The sequence below is a fragment of the Coregonus clupeaformis genome, chromosome 26, assembly GCF_020615455.1.
Source record: "Coregonus clupeaformis isolate EN_2021a chromosome 26, ASM2061545v1, whole genome shotgun sequence".
Lineage (NCBI taxonomy): Eukaryota > Metazoa > Chordata > Actinopteri > Salmoniformes > Salmonidae > Coregonus > Coregonus clupeaformis.
Window position 1 is genome coordinate 42,341,835 of NC_059217.1, and position 10,212 is coordinate 42,352,046.

General features: G+C 40.4%; 1 protein-coding gene across 2 annotated transcripts in view; it reads right to left on the reverse strand.

Annotated features, from left to right (window-relative positions):
• The window catches only part of LOC121540354 (RNA polymerase II elongation factor ELL), a 43,916-nt gene extending 34,553 nt beyond the window's left edge, over nucleotides 1-9,363 (reverse strand). The window contains exon 1 of one of the 2 annotated variants that reach the window (XM_041849170.2): nucleotides 9,175-9,363. In XM_041849170.2, the coding sequence (XP_041705104.1) occupies nucleotides 9,175-9,309 (135 nt within the window). In that variant the 5' untranslated portion in view covers nucleotides 9,310-9,363. The remainder of the gene's footprint in view (nucleotides 1-9,174) is intronic. The other variant, XM_041849171.1, reaches the window with a different exon arrangement.
• Between the last annotated feature and the right edge of the window lie 849 nt (nucleotides 9,364-10,212).

Below are 10,212 nucleotides of genomic sequence, written 5' to 3' on the forward strand. Positions count from 1 at the left end.
AACAGATGCTGTTATGAGGATCACCCTGAACTTTCCAGGACTCATCTGTGATGAGGCCAGAGGGCAGCTCCCCGAGTGGGCCCAGGGCCTGGGACATGGTGCTAAGATCCAACAACCACTCATTTCCACACGCAGTGATGGCACCGGATCAGCGCTCAGCAGGACAGGACATCGTCTGGGGCGGCTCCCAACGCTTGACTACTGGGACATTTGTGTACATGGGATCTTTCACAGTGCAATGACTAGACACATGAGACCTAGCAAGAATGCAGGTCAGCTCTGTACACAGTGATACCAGGCCATCCAGTGTGACTAGCCCACAGGACTGAGGGCCACACCATCCATTACATTTTGGAGTCATATTTGGCTGTGGTTACGATCTCGCTAGCTAGTGCCCCATCTGTTCTGTTCAAACTGGGGAGTCAGCATTACTTAAATATCCATGGCACCAGGGGCCTCATTTATAACCGCTGCGTACATTTTATACTAAATATATGAGCAATTTCTGAAAATATTGCTCATGTACAAAAATATTGAGATTTATAAACTTGCCGCACACCATACATACGCATATTTCCCGTTATAAATCAGACCCGTCCTGAAACTGTGTGCGTGAACGTACATTAAAACGAGCAAAAAAATGCCCAAAATTCACATTTTATGGTGACAATAATGCCCTTATATGCTGTATACTTTGGAAGAATTGGAATTAGGCTGTTTTTAAAGGAAATAGCAATGACGAACTTGATTAAATGTCTCTGGAGGTGTTAAGAGAATGTTTAAAACTTTGTGAGATTCTGAAAGTTTCTGCAAATTGTTGTGGACCTATAAACAAATCGTTTGAATGTAGTAATGTTTTGCGTTTACTTTTACCCAAATCTAAATATGCTGCACTGCCCACAAATTGTGAAACATTGTCTACTCAATTTTTTTTTTTTTACTACTGTAGGGCTACTTAGTGGTAGCCTACACACTTCAAAGCAAAATGATCAACTCTGTTCATCTGTTTAAATCTACTGTATATTATAAACCGTGCTCCCTTTCGGATTCATAGAGCAAAATACTTGTTCCATACGCACAAAAAGCTTATTTCTCTCAAATTTGTTTACATCCATGTAAGTGAGCATTTCTCCTTTGCCAAGATAATCCAACCACCTGACAGGTGTGGCATATCAAGAAGCTGATTAAACAGCATGATCATTACACAGGTGCACCTTGTGCTGGGGACATTAAAAGGCCACCTTAAAATGTGCAGATGTCTCACAACACAATGCCACAGATGTCTCAAATTGAGGGAGGGTGCATTTGGCATGCTGACTACAGGAATGTCCACCAGAGCTTTTGCCAGAGAATTGAATGTTAATTTATTTACCATTAGCCGCCTCCAACATCGTTTTAGAGAATTTGTCAATACGTCCAACCGGCTGCACAACCGCAGACCACGTGTAACCACGCCAGCCTAGGACCTCCACATCCGGCTTCTTCACATGCGGGATTGTCTGAGACTAGCCACCCGGCCAGCTGATGAAACTGTGGGTTTGCACACCCGAAGAGTTCCTGCACAAACTGTCAGAAACCGTCTCAGGTAATCTGCGTGCTCGTTGTCCTCACCAGGGATTTGACCTGACTGTAGCTCGGTGTCATAACCGACTTCGGTGGGCAAATGTTCACCTTTGATGCCCACTGGCACGCTGGAGAAGTGTGCTCTTCACGGATGAATCCTGGTTTCAACTGTACCGTTCAGATGGCATCATGTGGGCGAGCAGTTTGCTGATGTTGTGAACAGAGTGCCCCATGGTGGCGGTGGGGTTATGGTATGGGCAGGCATCAGCTTCGAATAACGAACACAATTGCATTTCATCAACGGCAATTTGAATGCACAGAGATATCGTGACAAGATCCTGAGGCCCATTGTCGTGCCATTCATCTGCCACCATCACCTCATGTTTGAGCATGATAATGCACGGCCCCATGTCGCAAGGATCTGTACACAATTCCCGGAAGCTGAAAATGTCCCAGTTCTTCCATGGCCTACATACTCACCAGACATGTCACCCATTGAACATGTTTGGGACGCTCTGGATCAAAGTGTATGACAGCGTGTTCCAGTTCCTGCCAATATCCAGCAACTTCGCACAGCCATTGAAGAGGAGTGAGACAGCACTCCACAGGCCACAATCAATAGCCTGATCAACTCTATGCTGCATGAGGCAAATGCTGGTCACACCAGACACTGACTGGTTTTCTGATCCACCGCCAACTTTTTTTTTTTTTTTTTTTAAAGGTATCTGTGACCAATATCTGTCTCCCATTCATGTGAAATCCATAGATTAGGAACTTATTTACATTTACTGATTTCCTTATTAAACTAACTCAGTAAAATCTTTTGAAATTGTTGCATTTATATAATAATATAATAATAATATGCCATTTAGCAGACGCTTTTATCCAAAGCGACTTAGTCATGCGTGCATACATTATTTATTTTTTTGTGTATGGGTGGTCCCGGGGATCGAACCCACTACCTTGGCGTTACAAGCGCCGTGCTCTACCAGCTGAGCTACAGAGGACCACATATTTGTTTAGTGTAATACCCTACAATAGGCCCAATTAAATGAGATGCTTGCAAGAAATTACCATACGTTAAAGCTTCATCGGGAATATGAACCCATCATGGCCAGAAAAGGTGGTGAGGAATTTATTCTGTAATGGTTATGAATGTATTATGTTTATTAATAAAATATTGTTTACTTGAGACATTAGAAATTACAGCACGCTATTCAGAGGCATATACAGTAGCCTAAAAAACAAATGAAAAAGGTGAACCGTCTGTTCTACTGTTAAACTGCGCTCCGGATCGGATATATCAACACATTTTAAATGGTTTATATTTACTGTAAAGTGGGTCCAATTAAATGAGAGATGTAGCTCAGTTGGTAGAGCATGGCGCTTGAAACGCCAGGGTTGTGGGTTCGTTTCCCACGGGGGGCCAGTATGAAAATGTATGCACTAACTAAGTCGCTTTGGATAAGAGCGTCTGCTAAATGACTAAAATGTAAATGTATAGACTACTTTGCGAGTATGAAACCATCAGTCAGAAAAGGTGAGGACTTTATTCTGCAATGATCATGGAAAGGAAATAGGAAAGATGCCTATTTCTAACTATTTTAGAACGCAAAAATACCCCCCGAAAATCTTTGCTCTTCTCACTAAAGGCAAATTATTGTATTATATTTACCATTCTTTTGTTATAAATAAGCTTGTCATGATATCCCCCATTTTCTCAAAATACTAAGATACTTGCAATGCAATACTTCAACCAATAGAAACTGTGCGAACACAGTCTAAAGTTTATGGGAAGCTAAGCACATTCTCACCTCAAGTTCAGTTTTGATAAATGACAACTTTTGCGTGAAAAATGGCGCACGTTTTGAGGTATATTTTGTACGTACGCAACGTTTATAAATGGAGGCCCCAGGGTTGGCTGACCAGCACAAAACCCAGACCAGTCGCGGTTAATAAACCTACCTTGTATCACAGAGCGCATGATACAAAAAATTCCAACGTGCGTTCTTTGTCAATTTAGCAAATTACATTTAAGTTTCAGATAACAAAATATGGGATATTGTGTAACAAATGGGGATTCGGTTTCATCCAAAGTGTGTGTGTGGGGGGGGGGGTAGTATTATGTGATGGATTGAGCAGAAATGGTGTATTCCATTCTTATAAAGACATATTGCCAGTGACAGCCAATCGAAGGCCTTCACCTGGAGAGGTAACAAAAGTGCATACTAAGTGGGAGAGAGGACAGCTCTCACTAAAGCTCAATCAGTTCCTTGTCTCGTGTCAAGGGGAAAAAGTCAACCCAGAGCACTAAGGTCACTCCTTGTTCCCGCCAGCAAACAAAACAACTTTAGCCTAGACGGAAATGTTCCGCAAAGACGAGGCTAGTTTGTGAAGCTACTTATATCAAATATCCCTGGCAGTCTACTAGCAAGACTGGATCACTTGTGAGAAACAACACAAAATGTCTATGTTATATTCTGAGTAACATAATGGTCAAATGTTTTGGCTAATCATCTCAATGAAAAACTGATTTGAAATTAGAAACACTTCTCTTCCCCCTTGTATCATACATTGATCTACATTCTCTACACATACCGGGGGCCTGAGGGTTGATGTACTGTGTAAGGAATGTAATGTAAAAATTCACACTGCCTGCACAGAATCCAAGAATAACCTGGCCATTACCTAACCCATTGACACCAAAAGGCTTTGGGCCAAAACATCAGTGTCAATCATCCCACAGAGGGAAACCAAAAGTTCAACTCATTTTATATCCATTTTGCTGAAATAGCACATTTTAGGGGCCATTTTAAGTGCATTTTACGTGCCATCTTAAAGGTTCTGGCAATTTTACAGCCATTGACTGCTTTTCTATAAAAGGTTACTGCTGAAGTAACTTGAGGCATCTGGCGGCAAAATATACTTATCTCGACGAAACAGGCAGCCAGTTAAATAAACACTGCCTATCAAAAAACAACAGAAGACGGTACAGTAATAGGATGTTCTGAAAAGGTCTTGGAACACTATTCAATTCTTCACAACCTGCTCGTCTGACAATTGGTGAAAATCTAGGCTAGAGGATTACTGCTTCATCATAAGAAAAGGCCACGTTACAACACTTTGCATCTAAGCTTCAAACAGGCAAGACGTTTTTTTCTGGATCAAAAAGGGGCTTAGGTGGTGGGCCTGGCAGGGGGCGTAGTCGGCACGTCTACATTTTAGAGGACCCCATTTTTGGCTGTGTAGAGAATTTTCTACAATTCTACATATTCTGCCATGGAGCTGAGATAAAATTGTGCAGTTTTGAAGCTAGTTTCCTGTCATCCTATGCATTTTGCCATGGCTAATGCGGTGTACTTTTGCTCAAACAATCAAATTAATACTGCTTTTGGAATTCTCTAATTCTCCCTGTCTAGCTTTTATTTAAGTAATTGTTAGTTGTCAAAGATAATATTATAGGTCCATTATCATTTACACATACTTTTTGGTTTAAGAGGTTTAAGTTTACACTGAAAGCATTTTTACATCACGAAAATAACATTTCCAATTGTATTTTTAATTTTTTTGTACTTAGGCAACCCGAAAAAATGATTACAATGGGTGAAAAATCCCAGCAAGAGATAACATTATTAGGCCTTTTTTATATATGTCGTAATTTTCAACTGGAGGCACATCTATTTCCTCATGTGTGTCAGTCTCCAAGCTGACAATCCCCAGGATGGAGCTCCAGTTCACTCTGTCCTTCCGATCAGATGTGCAAACAGAGCCACTGGTTGACTTTGGCACTGCTCACGTCAGACATGGATAACAGTCTGTCTGCCATGCTACCTGAGGACTATTGCACAATGCACTTACAAAGCACAATGCTCTAAAGGCTGTATATTATAATACCATTCTCTGAGTAGGACTTGACCTAGAAAAATAAATAATTAATCATTGGATGGTGAAAAAGGACATGTTAAAACAATACTTTTTATATGCCATATGTTAGGGGGTACACTCACTGCTCTAGAACGTAGAGAAAAACAGGGCAATTCAAGAGGGTGCTACGAAATGTCAAAACGTAGTTATTTGCCCTCTCAGAATTAATCATTAGATTGTTCTCTACAATAGTATAATGGTAATATACTTGTACTTGACAGTGTTGATGAAATAAGAGCGTTAATTTTCTGTGACTATTGCTAGTTTAGACCGTGTTGCTCTTGGTTGCATCTCCTCCATATTTGGCATTGGGAGGTGGTACCATTTGTAGGTGTTTCTGTGGGCTGGACCAATCAAAATCAACTTGATACCATAGTCATTTTCAGATCCTTGGCTTTCATTGGATATATTGGCCGTTTCTATGGCGATTTAAAGGGCAAGACTCAGAAATACACAATGAAAACAGGAACAGATTGTCCTCACAGAGGTTAGATATTGAAATTCAGTCTTCGCTTTCTAAATATATATTTAGTCCCCATTTTGTTATATATTCCGCAGATTTCATTTATAAAAAGCCCATGTTTTCACTCACGAACCAGTAGCCACTAGTTAGCTTGTCAGTTGACATTCGAAGTTGCCGTTCTGCCGCGGAACAGCGCCACAGTTCTATTGAGCATATATGGTAGAGACATGGGGTTTGGACTATTGTTTTTCTGATGCAATTATCTATTTGTATAAACCTTGAATTAATCATTTTATGGGTGAACACCCTACATGTGTTATCGATTTCCTCCTGGTCAAACATAGGGCCATAGGCCTAAGTTAACTGGCAGTGCTTAACTATTTAATCTACAAAAGCAAAGCAAGGAACAATAGAGGTTAGTAATTCTACTGTGTGTTTGGAATAGACATAGAACTCCCCAGACAGAGAAAAAGGGACCAGCCAGACCTTGGGAAATCACATCACGGCTGTTTATCATGGGCACAGATATCAAAACTGGAGCACAAGGCATTGCTTGTCATCTTAACTTCCCTCCCTTCTTTGCGGTTTATGAGCTTTTTCAAGACAGATCTTATTTAGTTTTTGTCTTTGTGGCCAGCCGACTACAGGGCTGCGGCTGAGTGACAACACCCCCTTAATGATGCAAGATTGACCCCTCACCCCTCCCGGCTTCAGCTTCCAACCCACAGTGCTCCATACTGAGAGGGGTCAAAAGGGGATCAATGGCTCCCTCCTCTAACAGGAAAAAAAGATGTCTAGCTAGGCCAAACTGTGACTAAGGATTTATTGTTAAACACCAGTGAATATAGGACGAGGTATACAATGACATAGCTTAAGTGCTTACTCAGGCATGTCTGTACAGGAGGACTTGCAGTCAAACAAGACTTAAAGGGGGATACATTTCAACACTTCATTCCCTCAGCAGATACTACCAATATGAAAATATCCTACTAAGTAGTGATTGGGGGGGGGGGGGATCGTTACTGAGGTCAATCGCAATAAAATCACAGTATCGAATCGCAATACATACAAAATTGTGAGAATCGCAATACATATCATATCAGCGCCTAAGTGTAGAATTAATATCATATTTTGAGGTCCCTGGCAATTCCCAGCCCTACTACTAAGAATAAAATGTTTGTCACATGCGCCGAATACAACTGGTGTAGACATAACCGTGAAACGCTTGCTTACAAGCCCTTCCCAACAATGCAGAGTAAAAAACAAAAAAAAACTGGCTGTATCTTTAACCCATGTGAGCGTTAAGCGCAGCCACAAAAAATGTGTGATTCCCACAAATTGGCAATTAAACAACAGTACAGTGGCCAATGGAGCCTGGGGATGAAAGGCATAAAAAAAGTGCCTCTATTCATCAACTACAAAGCTGCGTAATGTCTGCATCCTCTGAAATCTGAGCCAAGCTTGGGTAGGGCAATAAAAGAGAAAAGCTATCCTGCATCACCACAGAGGTCCAATCCCTCCAGCTGAACTACTACAGGTTTCATGCTTCATTCAACAAAATTGTCCAGTTCTCCACTGACGAATAGGCAACACAAATCCCATACACAGATTCCTGTAATTTCAAACCATTAAATTGACAATATTTGTGATTCCAACATCATCAACTGTAACTAACAATGTAGTCTTTAAATCAATGTTTCTTTAGTGGGCAAAAATGTGCACGAACAGCATGATTACCACATATTAGCAGAATGATTAGCACTTGTTACAAATAAAATGTATTATTTATAGGCCACATGTTTTAAAGAAAAGCACAGCAGGATATCATCTATGATCTTATTAACTACATCAAGGACACTGCATAGCTTCATCAAGCTAGGTAGCTAATGTTCGTTTTCTTTCCAAAGGGTTTCAAAGCTCACTGTCTATGTTGGCCACTTCCTCTTCCCTAACTCAATCAACTTAAAGACAATCATAAAACTACTTGCCATACTACTGGGATTGTTAGACTGTAGCTAGATGTGCATGACCACAAACCTTGTAGTTGGTTTCCTGGCCTGCCAGGCTTTTCTCGGTCAAATATAGAACAAAATATAGATGGCCAGCATCAATGTAGGGAGGGGACCTTTTATATATCTAGCTAGCAATTCAAAACAACTCTCAAAGTCCATGACTGAATAACATTATCACAAGTAACGTTACATTGTTATTTACAAGTTGGCAAGAAATCAATAAGGGAAATGATGTAAGTGGGAGGTTAAACTGACAAAAGAAACCCAGCAAGCTCGAGTTGGCAATTTGGGCTACTGATGGCTTGCCTCCAAGATAACTCACTTTTCACGACTGCCAGAAGTAACATAAGCAAAGCAACGTAACGCACGGGTTTTTATTGCACTTCACTTGTTGACTGCAATTCGTACATGGCTAGTTAGCTAGATAACGTTGAACAAACGACATTGTTCGCCTGAGTTTAGCGTCAGCTCAGCAAACTTACCTAGCCACTGTTACTAAACTTTGCCAAATGTCATCGATTGCTGTTCAACACCACTACATGGCTAAATATGTTTTTAGCAAGATAAAATACATAGGTAGCTAGTTGGTTGTGATACGCCCCTAGCTTAATTACTGACCATAAATCAAAGGTTTAACATCAAAACTAGCTAACTTAACTAATTGGCTGGGAAGCTAACGTTAGTTACAGTACCTAACGTTATGTTTGCTAGTTAGCGAATCAAGTTGACCGTTTTGATCATTCCAATTAGTGGTAGTAATGGCAAAACTAGACAACTTGTTAGCAACCTGAATCCTTGCTGAATTCCTACTTTGCTTGCCAGCACAGCTAGTTCACTTGTTACGTTAGCTAGCGAGCCTTATAAAAGGCTGATTGGCTAGCGTTTTATATTGAAAACACACACTGGCAGCTACCAGCCTCACTGCGTTCATATAAAAAGGTAGCTGAACGTTAATCTGTTAAAGAAAAAACTACACAGGACTCGCTAGGTACCAATCATAAAACGACTAGTTGGTGTGTAGTAACAAACAAGCATTTAACGTTAACTCATTTAGATACCTAAATAAATAAAATAGTAACACTGGCTATCGAGCTAATAAAGCTTGCTGGTATGGCAGTGAAGTAGCCACTTGCTAACTAGCTAGCTCTGTCAGCAAACCAGCAAACTATACCTAATTTGTAGTTAAATAATTTACTTGAGTTGTTCAATTACCTTGCTGCTCTGGTAACCTTCAAATGCCCTCAAGGCGCTGTCAGTGAGTTTTACGTGAAAGACGGAGACATTACTGCCATTGCTCACTTGTCCACAGGACAGCCCGTAGCACTGCTCCTCCTTCAACGCCGCCATCTTCCTACCATTTCCTCCACGCTCATGCACGAGCAGCACTCTGTCGTAAACGCAGAAAAACTCGAAAAGCTTTCTAATGAATATGCATGTTACGTGCAGTGCGTGATGAAGTCACAAGTTAATAATAAATTGAAACATGCTACATAATATATTATATAAACATAACATTTACGCGCTACAAATAAGGTCGCCACATTTATCAGGAGGATTAATCATAAACTGTTTATTTACTTCAATATAATGAAGCATTGAGGAGAAAATATGAATAATTAAAAACACAAGACATGTCTGACCAGTGGTTACCAGGGGAAAGCATATCAGAGATGTGCGTAGGAAGGAAAAGGGAAACATTAGGTCACTGGACTACGTCAACGAGACGTCAATGTTGGGAATGTCCAGTGTAACACATTGGTAGAAAATAAATGGAACATGTGGAAACACTAAGCAAATGACTATCGGTCTTCAGACACAGATACAGTTTATGTTGAAAGGAGCAGAGTGTCAAATAATACAAAATAAACTAAATCAAGGACACAAAAAACATCACTCACTATACCATGTTCTCTACCTCCTGTAGTGCTGTCAATCCATTTACTAAGACAGTTACTGTGGCAAGCTCTTATTTGACCCAAAAGTGTAGGCTTGGAGTCTATGAACTGTAATAACAGAGGTGAAGAAGTGCTGCCAACCAGTCAAACATAGCTTGACAGTTGTATGGGTGACAAGACAACTTTAAGATTAGATTTCAGAAGGTTATTTGGCTCATAGTAACAGAATTGACAAACTTTTATTGAAATAAATACAAAATGAACAAATGAGGGAACGTGAGAAACTCAAAAGCAACAAATATCTGCAACATTTAACTGTCTTTTTACATACTGTAGAGAGAACATGAGATTTCTC